The sequence below is a fragment of the Solanum stenotomum genome, chromosome 9 (assembly GCF_019186545.1).
Source record: "Solanum stenotomum isolate F172 chromosome 9, ASM1918654v1, whole genome shotgun sequence".
Lineage (NCBI taxonomy): Eukaryota > Viridiplantae > Streptophyta > Magnoliopsida > Solanales > Solanaceae > Solanum > Solanum stenotomum.
In genome coordinates this window covers 48,984,744-49,001,511 of record NC_064290.1, presented here as the reverse complement: position 1 = coordinate 49,001,511, position 16,768 = coordinate 48,984,744, and the positions used below count along the sequence as shown (strand labels likewise).

The 16,768-nt window shown below is 35.6% G+C and overlaps 1 protein-coding gene and 1 long non-coding RNA gene across 2 annotated transcripts in view; both read left to right on the top strand.

Annotated features, from left to right (window-relative positions):
* Positions 1-13,496, top strand: part of LOC125876511 (uncharacterized) — a 16,036-nt gene extending 2,540 nt beyond the window's left edge. Inside the window, exons 2-3 of the long non-coding RNA XR_007447502.1 lie at positions 12,842-12,906; positions 13,449-13,496. This is a non-coding gene — a long non-coding RNA (uncharacterized LOC125876511). The remainder of the gene's footprint in view (positions 1-12,841; positions 12,907-13,448) is intronic.
* Positions 10,179-16,730, top strand: LOC125877613 (histone-lysine N-methyltransferase ASHH1-like). The gene is made up of 8 exons (XM_049558855.1): positions 10,179-10,321; positions 13,449-13,605; positions 15,081-15,167; positions 15,307-15,391; positions 15,462-15,555; positions 15,658-15,856; positions 16,039-16,082; positions 16,502-16,730. Exons 1-8 carry the CDS (start codon positions 10,179-10,181, stop codon positions 16,728-16,730), a joined length of 1,038 nt encoding a protein of 345 aa, XP_049414812.1.
* Positions 16,731-16,768: the final 38 nt, after the last annotated feature.

Sequence of the window (16,768 nt, the reverse complement as noted above, 5' to 3'; positions counted from 1 at the left end):
CATGGGTAGAAAAGGGTCATACTTTTTAGATGAACCCTTTTCACATAGACTAGTGGATCCATTAGTAGTTCAGGTCCTATACCTTTGGCAGGGTATAGGATGCGCTTGCAGCGTGAGGTAGATCGTTATATCATCACTATAGCTCTTATGTGATGGTTGTCGGTTAGAGAAACTCCCACAGAAGTTATTGTATTTTTATATACATCAGTTTATTGTATTTTTATATACATTTCAGAGTTATGTTGTATCCTTGCATACACACAGATTTGACAACATGTTTTTAAAAAGTTTGTTTCTTTATATTGAAATGAGTTCAGCCATATTTAGTTGAGTATTCAAAGTTGAGTATCCAGAGTTGAGTATCCAGAGTCGAATATCATATCTTTGAGTCGAATATCATATCCTTGAGTTGAGTATCTAATCTCGGAGTTGAGTATCTTATCCTTGAGTACTTCTGAGTTGAGTAAGTTTGAGTAGTTTTGGATACCCTTGAGTATTCCTTGAGTTGAGTGAGTTTGAGAAGAGGTAAGTATGTTTCATTTCTATCAAGTTTCAAGCTTATGTTTATGTTTTAGAATTCCTCTAACATGCTCGTACATTTCACGTACTGAGCCATTTGGCCTACATCTTCTCATGATGCAGACACATGTATTCAGGATCATCAACAAGAACTTCGTTGATACATCCGAGAGTTCGAGTTAGCTATGGTGAGCCTCCTTGCTTTCGGAGGATTTCATTTACCTTTCAATTATATCAGTTGTTAGGATGTCGTGGGTCTTGTACCGACTTCCATCTTTATCAGTTAGAGGCTTCATAGATAGTCAGTATAGTTGAGAAGTTTGTATCATTTATTTTATTAAATGTTTTAAAGATTAAAGTTGCCTTTTTATGGCGAGTTGTATATATTTTATTATACAGAGTTTTCTTTGGACTTAAAGTTTGTATTTAAGTTTTATGAACTTTTATATCAGTTTTTAAGCTTTGTATGCTTGAATTAGTTTTCCGCTTGTAGTCAGCTAGGATGAGGGTTCGCTTGGGGACCAACAATGGTCTTCGAGTGCCGGCCACGTCCAGGGTGTAGGCTCGGGTCGTGACATAGTCATTTACTTTCAATTTTCAGACATTAGAGTTAGCTAGGGACTTGTCTTAGCAACTCATATTAGTAGAGACTCTTCAGACAGTCAGTTTAGATTCAGCTATGTGAACTCAAATATTCATCTATTGATATTTTTAGACTACTAGTAAAATTACCCGCGCAAATTTATAAAATAATACTTAAAATCTATCGTTCATTAAAACTAAAACACTATATTATCTTACATATAAGATTACATAGTAACAAACATTAATTATGTAAAGGAAAATGAAAATTATAACTTCTTATCATTTATCCCTAATAACATAAGCATAATTTAATGACTGTAAAAATACATACTAGGATCTGTAACATAAGCAATGGTGTTAGTGAGCTACTCAACAGGAGCAAAGTACACGAATATTTAATTGTGCAGAAGAAGAAGAAAAAGAAGAAGAAGAAGTTCAGAATTTTCGTTGTTTAAAATGAGAGCAAATCCCTCTATTTATAGATAACAAAGAGTAGTGTGAACAAATATTTATTGTGTCTTATCGGAAAGGTTACAGATATTTGGAAAAGTTGCGACCCTTAGGAAAGGTCACAATCTTTCATAAAAGTCACGACTTTTCATAAAAATCACAACTTTTCATAAAAGTCGCAACTCTTCATTAATGTCGCAACTTTTCATAAAAGTCCCAACTTTTCATGAAAGTCACAATTTTTCATGAAAGGGGAAGGTTAGTTTTGGAAATAAATAAATTAAAAAGGAATCCTAGTTTGTGGTGGCACCACGTAGGTGGGCCTAGGGTTCTCTTTTATATATATATATTAAAGATGATGATGTGGCATCCTTCTACGGGCTAGAAACCTANGTTATCTTCTATTGTTATTACATGTTGATTCTTAGTGTCATGCCTGATCATAAGGTTAGCTTGGGGTCACTTGTGGCTCTAAGCATCGTGAAATGACTAGGGGGTAGTCTTGGATCGTGACAGTTTGATTCTTGTGTGAAGCACCTAAAGGTACTCCAAGATAGGTAGTCGGAAGGGCCCCAACCCTACAATTCAAAATTTTTGAGTGAGTGATCTAATGTTGTTCTACTTATCGAAAAGAATAATCTCAACTTCCTCAAATTGATTTTGAGGTCTGATCCTGGCTGAAACCAAGTAAAGACTTGGCTTAATAATCAGTGTTATCAAAGGCGAAAAGCGCCAAAAAGCTCTAAGGTTTGTAGGGACTTTAAGCGCAAAGCGCAAATAAAGTGTGGGCTTTAGTAAAAAAGGGCGCAAAGGGAGAAAAGAAAACAAATATATTTGTTTAGTGCAAGACTAATAATTATAAACATGAATGACAAATATATGACCAAAGAAATTGAAAAAATATTATGATGAAGTAAAATATCAATTATTTAGTGTCACTTCTTCATAAGAGGCTCATTGGCAAGGAAACTTTTGCCTTAGAACCTTGATGACGACACTGAAGCGCACATAAAGCGAGGCAAAGCACTCAACACGTTTTGAGCCTCGCTTCAGGGCTTAAGCGCGCCTTTGATAACACTGTTAATAATCCAACTAGGCCTCAGTTGCATCATAAAAAATCAAGGTATCATCCGTAAATAACGAATGAGACACTAAGAACCGCAACACTAAAACCCTTTAAGTAACCTCATAAAATAGCTCTATCATCATCCTACTTAATGCTCACATAAATAAGATAAACAACATTGATGATAAGTGATCCCCTTGTCTTAAACCCCTCGGACTCCCAAAAATCCCGCATTGGTCACTATTCACCAACATAGAAAATCTCACCGAAGAGTTGCAAAAATTAATCCATTTCCTCCTCTTTTCCCCAAATCCCATTCGAAACAAAATAGAATCTTTCAGTTCACATGATCACAGACCTTTTCCAAATTTGAATTTTGGATTTTCCAAATTTGAATTCTATATCCACAGCACAAGCAACTCCATACCAACACCTCACTACTACTTTCATTTTTCAATTAATTAACGGCTAAGCAATTCCATAAACTAAGCTTTCCTTAACCAGCTGACCTTACTTCGTAACCTTAGCCTCCCTATGCCTTCTAGACTTTAAAGCATACGGCAAAAAAGAATAACAATGAATAACGGAAAAGCGAAGATCGAGAAGAAAAGTTCGGGAAAGCAATTGAAAAATCAAAATCAGATGCGCTGCACGAGGGCGTTTCGGAAGCCAATTTTGGTACGATTTTACTTTTTTATTTTTTATTTTGAAAATACACTCGTTTCTGCATTTGATATATCTAGATACATATTGAAGAGTTAGATCTATGAACTTATCTTGTCTTCTTTATTTAACATTTTTTCTTAGTTTAGAGATCATTTTTCTAATCTAGTCTTGGAAGTGTCGGTGACATTTCCCTAGGGTGAAACAGAAAGATTGGTAAACTCAAACTTACTCAAGGCCTCTGAGATGAATAGATCAATAACTTAGGAACGATTTCATTTTTTTTAAGAACAGACACTTTCCCATTCAGAATACTTTGAGTTCTTAGAATATCAACCCTTTCCTTTTTGAACATCATCTTTTCCACCTTCTTATTTTTGCTTGATGTACCTGGTTCCTCTTCACACTCAAAAATTTCTTCATCAGAAAATTCTCCAGTAGGAACAAAGGGTTTAAACATTTGAAGTGTTTTTTAGAGAAGAGAAAAGAGGGTTTTGAAAATTTCTGATTTTTGGAAGGGGATTTGAATTTTCTGGGGAGATGAAAAGAAATATGAAGTATAAAGGAAGTGAAATGGTGTATTATGTGAAAGGAAGTGTCATTTTCATATTCAAATGATGGGACAACGGTCAGATTTCTGAATGACAAACATGTGGTGATCACAACAATTCTCATGCATAATTCAAAATGCAATGTTAAGAGTGCTAACCTTCTAGAATGGACCGGGTCCCTCTCTCTAATTGCCTAGATTTGTCCTGACTTCCCTTTTTCTTCAGCATTTTTTCCATGTGTGCATACCTACAAAAGATATAAGACTGAATTTGCTAAAACATACATAACTGAAAAACAAGGATACCTGCTCCCTTTGCATAGTCATGAGAGGTTTGATTGCTTCAGGCAAGATCCATTCAATCAGGTTTCACCACCCCAAACTTCAGTTTGATTATCTTGACCTGGTCTTCTAAGAGCTTTAAGCTTCTATTTTATCCACAAGAGTTGAGTACATCAAGTTGCACCTGCTACATACTTTGCCTTAGTTGTTGAAAGAGCAACTGAATCTTGCCTTTTAGTTCCCCATGAATGAGAGACCAGCCTAGAAAATAAAGGCATTCCTAAGGTACTCTTTCTATCAACTTGATACCCAGCATAATCAACATCGCTATATTCCTCCAAATCAAAAAGTCTCATGATGAACAAAATAGAACCAATTTCATGTCTTCTTCAAATGTCTTAGGATTCTCTTAGCAGCTTTCAAATGTGATTCCATTGGACAAGCTTGGAATCTTGAATAAATCCTAACACTTATATCATTTACATTTGGACCACATCCATCATCATCCAGCTTCGAGTTGGTCCCCATGGGAGTATCAATTGTTTTGCATCTATAATGTGAAACTTCTTCAGTAGCTTCTCTGAGCTGGAACCAGGTCCATATCTTTGTTCAGACATTAATTCCCCTGATCACACTGTGCTATCTTCTTCCATTTAGCTAAGTCACTATGAGTGTATACCTGTTTTTGACAAATTGGTACTTGCTTAGGGTTTTGGTGAAGATGTCAGCCACTTGATCTTCCATTTTGCAAAACTTCATAATGGCATTACCCATTTTTAACATTGTGTTGACTTCAAGTATGTTAAGCCTTTTGAGCAGCTTCTTGATGTACATTTCTTGACAAACGAGGGTAGTTTTAGAGGTTTGCTTGATCTGTAGCTCTAAGAAGAAATCTAATTCTCCCATTATGCTCACTTCAAAACTCACTACTCAAGAGTGCGACAAACTCTTCACACAACACCTCAAAGGTTGCTTCAAAGATGATATCATCGATAAATACTTAAATAATTAGCGATTTTTTCCCTTTGTGATTTCAAAAAGAGGATTTTGTCAACTTTACCTCTTTTGAAACCATTGTTGAAGAGGAACTTGGAAAACCTGTCAGCTGATCGGGGAACCCAGTGTCATACTTTGCTTCTTTCAAACTGAGCTTGATCAGTTTCTTCATTCTCACTTTCAGAATTCACATTATCAGTTTGAACTGCATCATCTTTGTTCAGTATTGTCTACCGGATCAGGTCCCTCATCAGGTTTATCATCTGCATCAACTTCTTTGGGATTGCTAGATTCATGAAGAGAATATTCTTCAGCAAGCTCATTGCTTAGACCATCTCTCTGAATCTGAAGCAGCTCTTCTATCTCAGAATCTTCTTTGTTTTGCAACTTACTTCTCAATTCTTCCATACTCATCAAAAATCACATGAACATCTTTTTGAATGCACACATATTTATACATCGGATAAGCCTTGCTAAAGGAAGAATATCCCACAAATACTCTTTCATCATTATTGGGATCAAACTTCCCAATATCATCTTTTTGGTCACAGAACATGTAGTATTCACCACTTTAACCCGAAAGTTCTTTGGAAGTTTAAAATCTTGTTTATTCCGCTTGAAGGATGGTCTGATCTATTTCTCTTTAACATAAGTATCACAAACGTAATCATCTGCAAATTTTATTTTGGGCAGACAGCGGACCATGTGTCTTGACACAAGTTTGTGCGGTAGAGAACACATGAGCACGTCTCTTGTGTCATACATCATCATTCTCACTTTGAGCTCTAAGGCAAGTGAGGTTGTCACTACGAGCAGTATTCAGATCAACAATATACATGTTCTCAATTTCCTTTATCACAAATTTGTGAAACACTTTGAAGATTGTACTTCAACTCATTGGCATAGTACACATCTTCAATGGGGTGTTCCACAGACTTTCCAATCCTGCCTACGCCAAAAGAGATACCTCCACCTAGAAATGCCTTGATAGAGATGAAGATTTTAGTTTTACCAGTGCTTTAAGAATCTACTATTCATGAGACAACACTGACTGATGTTACCTCCTCCCACTTGTATAGCATATTACTTGTTAGCCTTGGGAACCCATTTGAGACAGAGTTCCTAGTAAAAAGATAACGAAGTGATAAGAAAATCTTTTGTCCAGTGGGGCAGACTGCTTTTCTTCAACCTAGGACCAGAAGCAAGGCCATATCCCTTCTTCTGTCTGTTCCTCTGTTTGGAATAGTTTGAAGAACTTCCTTCATTTTTCTTTTCCAAATAGGATAATCTTTCCTAAGATGTCCATTTCGACCACAATGCACACATAGCAAATTATCAGCAACATAAACATTTTTGTTGTGAGGATTGTATGGGGGATCTATCTTCTCACAACCCAGCCCTCTTCTACTGTTGTTACCCTGACTGATTAAATTTGTAAGCATTTTAGAAGAAGTTGTCCATTTGAGGGATTTGTTCAGTTCCTCTTTTACACGGACCAGGTCCCTCTCCAACACAAGATTTTCTTTCTAGAATTCCCTCTTCATTTCAACAATGTGCAGCTTATTTTCAAGCTCCAGCTGCAAGCTACTGACCTTGTTCTTTCCTTTAGAAATTGTAGTAGTCACCCTTTTTATCTTTTCCTTCAGTTCTAGATTTTCAGCTTCTAGAACAACCATTTGTTTTCAATATCAGATATTTGGGTAACTAGAGCAATTTTTCCATCTTGAGAGATGTCTAGGATATTGTTCACGAGATCATTCTCAATCGTTAGCTCACTGATCAAATCAATTAGTACAACAACTAGCTTTCTCAATTTACTAGTAAAAAATGTATTCAAGTTTTTATTGAAGTATGATAAGGTTACCTCTTCATTAGCATCTTCATTATCTTACTTTGCCATGAAAGCATCATCAGAGTGTTCAGAATCATCTTAATCACTTGAGGCATTTTCCCAGGCAATCAGATCCTTCTTCACCGCATGATATGTAGTTTCTCTTATGCTTGACTTGTCACAGACCTGATCCCTTCTTTTGTCTTTGCCTTTTCTAGGCTTGACATATTCCTTGTGGTAAACCTTGTGCATAGACCAGTCCCTAATGAAGTGACCTAGTTTACCACACTTGTAACACAAGTCATTTGAGTTTGTAGCCATGTCAATATTTCCTTTCTTCATGATACCTCCACGTTTTCTCACGTTTTTTTGAAATCTTCGAGTGAAATAGTCCATGTTCTCATTTATTTCAGGGGTTTGACTTTGTGACACCTTGTGAGCAAGCGATTTGTCCATTTTTGCATCTTTCTTCCGATCAGCCTCATTAATCAGATCTGACCTTTTGTCTTTGCCTTTGAGATTGAGACCATCCTTCTTTTTGTGCATCTCATGAACTTGAAGATGTTCAAATACTGCATCCAGCATCACCACTTCAGAGTCCCTTATCTCATCGCCAATCACAAATTCATTTGTCCAAGATCTGGGATGAATTTCCAGTATCTTAGAGACTTGCTTGTATGCAGGGATAGGTTCTTCAAGGAACATAAGCTCATTTGTAATGGTGGAGAATCTAGTACACATTTCATGAATAGATTCACCTTCTTTTATAGTGAAACTTTCAAACTGAGTAGTGAAGAGATCAAGCTTAGATTTCTTTGTTTCCTCAGTACCCTTATATGTTGTTCTCAACCGATCCCAGATTTCCTTCGTTGATTTACAAGATGAAATCAGATCATATTCATTTACTCCAATGCCACACATCAATAAATTCCTTGCTTTGTGATTTTTCTCAATTTTTCTTCTATCGGAGTCATTATATTGCTATCGAGTTTTGGGAACGACTCTTGTGACATCTCCATCTTTTACTTCCATAGTTGACACATAAGGACCTTCACAAATAACACTCCATACCTCAATGTCTACAGCCATGAGATAGTCACTCATTCAAATATTCCATCATCTATAAAACTGACCATAAAAGAGAGGTGGCCTTGTAAGAGACTGACCTTTTTGCAAGTTCAATGGTGTCGCCATTCTTCGCATGAATCTCTCTCTTGGTGTTAACCACATAGAGAGCCCAAGCTCTGATACCAATTGTTGGAATGCATGCGTCCACCAGTGATCACAGGACCAAGTCCCCAGATAGAATAAAGTGTGGAAAATAAATAGTTCAAAGTAAATCAGGCACAATGATTTTATGTGGAAACCCCATTGCTCAAGGGCGGTGAAAACCACGACCTGTACTCGTAAAATTTCAACTCAAACTCCATTTCATTTAAATGAAGTAAAGTTTCAGATTACAAACTCTTGCAACCTAGAAATTAAAACTCTTTAATCCCTTCCCCTTACTGTAGCAACTCTACTACAAAGGAAAACAAAGCAATAACTTTATTGCCCACTAAACCAACTAATTCTAGTTGATCTAGACTTTAAGAACCCAACACGACTAACTTTAGCCACCAACTCCGATCTCAACGATGAGAGCTAAACAAGCAGCAACTCTGATGCACCTAAACATCAACTAACTCTAGTTGACATTCCTAGGAAACTCTACCCAAGAGAACATAAAAATAATGATGTAAAAAAGGCTTGGCTAAAACATAGATGGTTCTACTAACTAACTCTAGTTAATACGACTTAAACTAAAGACTTAGACAAGAAAATGATCTACTATCCTTTATAACTTAGGAGTAGATTTACAACGTAAGCACATAAGACACAAAGCACAAAGTACAACAAAGACTCTTCAGCACTTTATCAGCTCATTTGTTGAGTATGAGTAGTGTTCTTCCTCTAAGATGACCTTCTCTTTGTAAGCTTATGAATTTTCAGAAATTCAAATCTTTGTTTGTGTCTTGTGAGAAGAGACTATATCAAATGGACACAAACCCCTTGGGACGACACCACTGGCTGAGAGTCTGCTACTCTGAAGAGTTGTGCACCAGCCATGTTAGATATGACAACTTTTAGACATCTGTCTTTTGACTTTTCCCTGTACGCAGTCTATCTGGGACCAGGTCCCTTTCAGTGTGTTCTTTGTGAGTTCTTGAAAAGACTTGCTAGCTCTCTCTCTTTTTGAATAAATAATGTTGTTTGTTTATTATTGTATAAATCAATCCCCAACAAGAGTTTTGACCACTGAAACAAACAACCTCATCCGCCCTTCCTATTGGTGAAGTACGCTGCACTTTTCACCAACTAACCTAACAAGACAGCTTTATACTTGTACACCATTTTGAATCTGGACGAGAGCACTCTACCAGGGACCGAGTCCCTGCATTTGTGAGGATCATCAAAACACCTAGAATACAACATTTTCCCCTTTTTGGATGATGACACACAAATATTCCTTACGTTGAGTTTATTCATTCATTTTCCTTGTCATCAGTCCCAATACTAAAAGACCCTTTCCTGGATATGGTCCCTTGTTAGATCCCTAAGTTTGTTAAATCATCAAAACATAACATAATCTACAAAATAATAAGATCTAAACCTTATTGTTTGTGTATGATGTAATTGTTCATTCCAAATGTGCTCTAGTTCATACCCTTAGCAATGATTTGAGGCATTGACTAGACTAAGAATTTTTTAAGACATAAATTTAAGAAATTTAGAAACAATTCTTGAGGATAGTATGGTCTTTTGTTGAGTACTTATGTTGAATTTGTATTTATGGACAAAATATATGCATCTTGGAAAGTGGGTTCATCACTTTTTTGTAGGTGATATTGAGTCAACACATGTCTAGATTACTCTACTTTGTTCTTGCCATTGTAACAAACTAGTTGGAAGTTGTAGTTTGTAACTACCTGAGTCTATACCCCAGCCGAAACACGATACCTGGAATCACAAGTGATCCCAAGCTAATCCTTGGCATACATATCAAAGAATCACATAAAGAAACCAAGAAGAAGCTGAAATACATTACTAAATAATAGAGTTTAAAAAATCCATGAAACTACATTTTTACTGTTAAAAATAAGCCTATACTAGGAAAACATAAGTTTGTTAGGACATGACCACGAACTACCTCAAAACCAAAGACAACATGAAGGAGGGTCTAATCACCTGAACTAATGGAGTCTCCAAATGAGGAGGGCTCACCAAGTGCTAATTGCAAATGTTGCAACCTTACTATTGATGAGTCTGAGTACGAGCACCGAAATCTACATCATAAAAGGATGCAGTGCAAAGAAAATCATGCGCCAGTACGTGGAATGTACTGAGTAAGTAAAAGGTACTACCATAGTAGTAGAAATGGCATAACGGGGATAGTGAAATAACGTTCTCAAAATCATATACATAGCGAAAGAATTGAAGAGAAACAATTGGAATCTATGAATAAGTATCATAAAAATATCTTTTCAAAAGCACATATTCATATAATTGAGTTTTTTTTCAGTAGCCTTGCATAATCATATACACAAAATAACATACTTGAAATGAGCCATAAAGACTTAAAAACATATCATAAAAATGCATAATTAGGGAGTTTTTTATAACCGACATATACCATGTGAGCTCATGATGTTCAACAACTAACCTAGTTGGGAGGGTTTCCATATACCTTGCCTGAGTATAGGACCATATCATATCTATGTGAATCCACTAATCTTAGCCTCTCATGGCTAGAAAGTCAACCGACAAAACAGTTAAACATAATCCTACGTTGGTGCATAGTTATAGGATTTTGGTTTTCTAAACTCGCGTCCTCTCGGTACTAAATAGTCCTCACAATACAACTTATATTCATATAATGTTCATAGGTATGAAAACCACTTATCATTTTGAATCATGTATGAGGCTAATCTCAAAAGTCACATCTTAAATAACATGTATTTAGGTTGTAATTCATATCATGTTTGTTTTCATGCTTAAAAGTCATAAGAGTTTGAATGACCATAAAAATCATGCTAAATCAATATCATAAGGTTTCAAAACCAAAGTGAAATAATAAAAACATAAATTAATAACGAAGATCATTAGTTCATAAAAATTCCTAATTTTACTTCTAACAATCTTGAAGAATTCTTGAAAATCAAAATAATTTAGCTATGAGAGGAAGTGCACACCAGAATAAATTGCTATATTTTAGCTATTTTCTGTTTCCTAGTTTGTTTAGTTACTGTTAAGTATTAGTTCCTCAATTTCAGCAAACAGTCACTTAGTTTTAGCAGATTTTTTAGCATTACTTTACATCATCTTAGTTAAGTTGCGATGTATTTATTCAGTCTCATTTATCAATAGAAATCACTTTTCCATTTTCTTCTTCAATCAGCTCTTATCTCCTCTTCTAAACACTAATTGAAGAGATACTCTAGTTGAAGCCTTATATACCTGAGAGAATGAAGCTCGAAAGAAAAACTTGTTTGGACGCCTTGAAACCCTAGTTTTTGTCTTCCTTGCTATTTCTTTTTGAGTTGGAGAGTTGAGATGGTAGAAATAAAATAAATCTGAGTACTTTATGGAATATGTTCCCCTAATAGAAGATAAAACATTGTGGCTTAGGCTTAGAAAAAGTGGGAAAAGATAAAAGAAACCCTAATTAAAAAGTTATCGAAAACCTTCCACGAGGTCATCTATGGTCTATGGTTTGATCTACAAGCCGTAGATCCCATCCGTGTTTGTCAGAAAAAAATTTTAAGTCTCAAAATTTATTCTACGGACCCAAATTACGGTCCCGTGATGGTTTTATGACCCGTAATTGGGTCCGTGAAAATCAGACAAATAAATGACTTTCAAAAGTTTGGTTCACAAGTTGAAAGTACGGGTCATACTTCAATTTACGATGTGTGAATGCGGTTCGTAGTTACTAACTCTGAAAACTCTGATATGGTATAGTCTCTGGTAAAATGGTCATAATATTTTATGCCACACTTGAAATGATGCAAATTTGGTAGCGTTGGAAAGAAGACTCATAAACCTTTAATTTGATAGGTAATGGACCACCTCATTCATTCTATGCTGAGAGGTGTGGTCGTTTGAAATTTACCCTTGTATGAACTAATGTAAAACCTGAGCCGATAAAAATGCTTTAAACTTGGTTTGGTGTTTGAGGTAACTTACGCTCCTACAACACATCCGATATACTTACTACACTTAGTAAAGGACCTTAACATATATGTACAACTTATAAATCATCGGGTTCGGGCCTATACACATATGGAGGATGGTTCAAATCTTTGCTTAGAAGTTGCGGGGCGTTACCTTAATAGTTGATCTTCCTCAACAAAGTCAGGTTTGTTCTCTCAACAAACTTTGGCTTATTAAAAATGTAGATGAAAAATATAAGTCATGTTCCACTTTGTTTTGGACAATATTGATTCCTTGCAGTAGGAAAGTGCTATAGTCATAAGTGTACTACTGTTCCATACCCATTTTAGTGCTATTGTGTTTGTGAATAAACTTTACTATTGAAAAGTTCTCTTATTGAATATCCTAGTGTTTGGATGGTTGATGTTATGGTGTGCATTCCTTATTATCGAGTTACTTTATTTTCCCTTCCATTAAAACATGGATGCTCATATCAGTGACATGGTCTATCTAAACAATTAGTTGTATGATATATTATTTGCCTATTGTTAGTCGTATATTTCTAAAGATAACACTGTATAGTAATGTTTATGGAGATTGTATAAGAAATGCAGCCCCTTTGCTTATATTATAAGTGATTTTTCATTACAATATGCCTATTTATATCAAGTCATGAGGTGAATTGATTCTTTTTTCTTTTTTGAAGGTCCAACTGCCGGAAGGAGTAACACCATTTGTTCAAATTACTCAAAATGAGTTTTTAGGGCGAAAGTGAGCTCCAATCATTTCTTTGCTTTTTTTTTTATGATGGTCTCCTTACCAGTTAACTGCATTATTTCTTTTGATAATCCTTAAACTTAAGCTTATTTTCATACACTTGCTGCTCAGACTTCTGAATTATTATGCCATCATTTACAATTGTTATTACCACCAGTTAACTGCATTCTTTCTTTTGATAATCCTTATACTTAAGCTATTTTTATACACTTGTTGTCTAGACTTTTGAATTATTGTGTCTTCATTTACAATTGTTAGAACCACTTGGATAGCATATTGATTATACTCACGGTCCAAAAAGTTAGTTTGTTTTTTTAAGAGATTAAACTTTGTTTAACTAGTGTACCTTATTCCATGATCTGCCAAGAATGTCATGAGATATAATTTCACTGGCAAGAAAATGAGTAAAAGAAGAAATTTGAACTCCATAGTATAGTTTGGAGTTTGAACTCCATTTGGAGTTTAATAGTTTTCGATTATCACTAATACTGGCTTTAGTTAGTCAATTTTAATTGGAATGTTCTAATGTCTTACAGACATAAGAAACTTAAAGAAGAGGACGTCGTTGTTTGTGAATGCAAATATGGTGTCAATGATCCTGAAACTGCTTGTGGAGAAAGATGCTTAAATGTACTGACCAGCACTGAGTGTACACTAGGATACTGTCAGAATGGTGAAAATTGCAGGAATCAGGTAAATTAGATGATTTGGTTAATTAGTTGAACATTTCATGACGTTTCTCTATATTTATACACTTTCACCATGTTCATATCTTTTATGTCCTTCAACTATTCAACCAAGTTATCCTCAAAAGGTCAAATTATCTCCTCCATGCACGGTATGCATAGGTGCAAACTCTTCCACATGATGTTCCTCATATATTTCATGTGACGGAGCTTTATCCAGTTTCTTGTCTTGTCAAATTTCTATGCTTTTACTTCTGCATTTTTCTTCTTTATCAGTCTCCTAATGCTATCTTTTCCAATGCGCGTCATGGAACTCTTCCTCATACCCAAGTAGAATTTTGACTATTATTCTAAGAATTTCCTCCCTATTAGCCACTAGGACATCACGATCTTCATATCAATCTAGCATAAGGAACTTCTAAATGGATGGAAGTAGCTAGTCTTCTGCTCGAAATATTTTTTTCTTTTCTGACAAGTCTGTTATAAATCAACCTTTGTCTTAGCATCCCCATCATGTTTGTTTTTTCCTTTTCCACCCTCTTGAGATGAATCATCAGATTGGAAGCCTATGACAAACTGCTTCCTGCATCTATTTCTTTATGTGTCCATTGTTTGCTTCTCTTCTTTCACCTTTCATGGGATCAGTCTTGCTCACTTGGGCCAATTCCGTACTGCAAAACTGTTCTGACAAAGTTAACATGAGCACTACATCATGTTACACGTCTAACGTGGACAATGTATAACGTCACATTATTAATATGTCAAGTCAATATTTCATGTTAACTAACCTTTTCAGTTATTTCACGCTAGTAAATCTGTCAAGTCAAGTCTCTATGTTAGCAAAAAAAGTCAAGTATTTGTGTGGTAAGAGTGGAGCATACGATCTTTACCTTGATTGTGATAGTTATAATGCGTCTAGATTTGTCGTATACGTATAGGGTTAATTGTTCAAATTGTTATATGCAATATCCTTAATAGAACATTGAGGGTGTGGCCTAGTGGCGATGAAGTGGATTGAGAACCATTAGATCTCAAGGTGAAAATCTAGCGGAGGTAAAAATACTAGGTAATTTCTTCTATTTCCAAGCCTTGGCGGACAGAGTTTACTCGCTACTTCATGAAATTAGTTGAGGTGGGCGCAAGCTGGCCCAAACACCACTGTTATAAAAAAATTAGTTGAGGTGGCTGCTTCCATGGCTGGAACCTGTGACCTACACGGAGACAATTTTACTGTTTCTCCAAGGTTCCCCTTCAGTTATTCCGTTGTAAATGAAAATAATGAAAAAATTGTTGCTTGTAATTTAGTTCTTTCCCTGTTGAAAATCTTTCTTCACTTAAATTTATCTTTTCATCTACTTCACGGAGGAGTCTGTGTCAATAACTAATGGGAGATTCTACTCAATGCCATGTTTGAAAGAGACGATGTGTCATTTAGATATTATTTGGTATATTGTTTTTAAGTGTTTTGCTTGCTGTCCACAGAGATTCCAGAAATGTGAATATGCAAAAACTAAGTTGTTCAGGACTGAAGGGCGTGGTTGGGGTCTTTTAGCTGATGAGAATATAAAGGTAATTCTGCTGAAGCAGTTGTAGTTATGACTTATTCGTAATTACTATTTTCTCTGGAATATATCGGAAGCCTTTGAGAAGTAACTAATTACTAATTAGCTTCTATCAACCAATTCTTCCTCTCTCTTTACATTGTTAGGCTGGACAGTTCATCATGGAATACTGTGGAGAAGTGCTATCATCTGAAGCAGCAAAGAAAAGGTGTCTGGCTTATGAAGCTCATAGTAAGTTATCGACAATAGATATGGTTATCAATGCATCTACAGATCGATCACTACTATATGATTTGTGCAGAGGTCAAGGACGCATACATTATTTCAGTGAACGCGAATTATTTCATTGATGCTACCAAGAAGGGAAGTCTAGCAAGATTCATTAATCATTCATGGTAAGTGCTGAAACTTCAGTTATTGAAATGATGAAAAGTGAATAAGTTCGTTAACTGATGTTGATTGATAGTACTGCTACTGTGTGTTCCTGACTTTTCCAGCCAACCAAATTGTGAAACAAGGAAATGGATAGTGTTAGGGGAAACAAGGGTAGGAATATTTGCAAAGAGAGATATATCCGTTGGAATGGAACTTTCATATAACTATAACTTTGAGTGGTATGGTGGTGCACCTGTTCGTTGTCTTTGTGGAGCTGCAAACTGTTCTCTTTTTTTGGGTTCCAAATCTCAAGGATTTAAGGTAACTTAAGTTTCTTGTGAATTGTTATAGCTAGAATGCCCTTTATAGTGTCATTTCACTTATTCCTTCTTTCCAGAATTAGACAACAAACAGATTAATGTTTTATGATAGATGCTTCTAAATTCAATATGAGTCTGTCAATCCCATTTCTTATTCTTTTGTTCCCTTTTTTATCTTGGCAGTTGGCTCAGGAGTGCAGCCATGTCTGGGAAGAAGAGGATAACAGGTAATCATTGTTCTGTTAACTTGATTTGTTTCAGGAGCTCATCTCTTTCCATTACTTCTACATCTTGATTCTCTATGTAAAAGAGAAATATTAGTGATTCCATGAAAACCTCAGTAAGATATATATAAATGTGATAGGCAACGGCTTAGTAAGAGATCTTGCATGTTTTATTTGATGTGTTATGTCTCTCCATAAGCCGAAGTATGAGAAGAGCTGCTCCTCCCCTATTCTTAATCCCACTTCTTTTGTCTGTCAATTGATAAAGAGGCCGAAAATGATATTTCTGTAAAATTTCAGATAGTTCTTTATGAGTTTCAGCGGAGGAAATTGCTTATGATAATATAGTTTGGATGCTACAGCATCAACTCATTTCCTTGTAATTCTTGGATATTTATTTCAATCTGGCTTTCTTACTGCAGATATATCGTGGATAATCTTCCACTTTATGACATGACGGATGATGATAAATCTTCTCCAGTGATCTCTGGAACTAGTGGAGGAAATAAGCACACTTATAAGGTATTGAATGACAGTGAGGCGTCTACGTTCAAGTTGGAACAAACTAATAGCAAAACCAAGAAGAAGTGTCAGCCCAAACCCAAGCTGAAGGTCAAATATCCCATTCTTAATTTTAAGATGACTGTGTGATGAGAATGTCTCGCCAAGGCTTAAAGATAAATTATATA

Excerpts from the sequence above, each read along its gene's own strand:
- LOC125877613 (XM_049558855.1), top strand. The coding sequence starts at position 10,179 with ATGGAGTCTCCAAATGAGGAGGGCTCACCAAGTGCTAATTGCAAATGT. Across the intron at positions 15,556-15,657 it reads AGATTCATTAATCATTCATG|CCAACCAAATTGTGAAACAA; the intron begins GTAAGTGCTGAA and ends TGACTTTTCCAG. Across the intron at positions 15,857-16,038 it reads CCAAATCTCAAGGATTTAAG|TTGGCTCAGGAGTGCAGCCA; the intron begins GTAACTTAAGTT and ends TTATCTTGGCAG.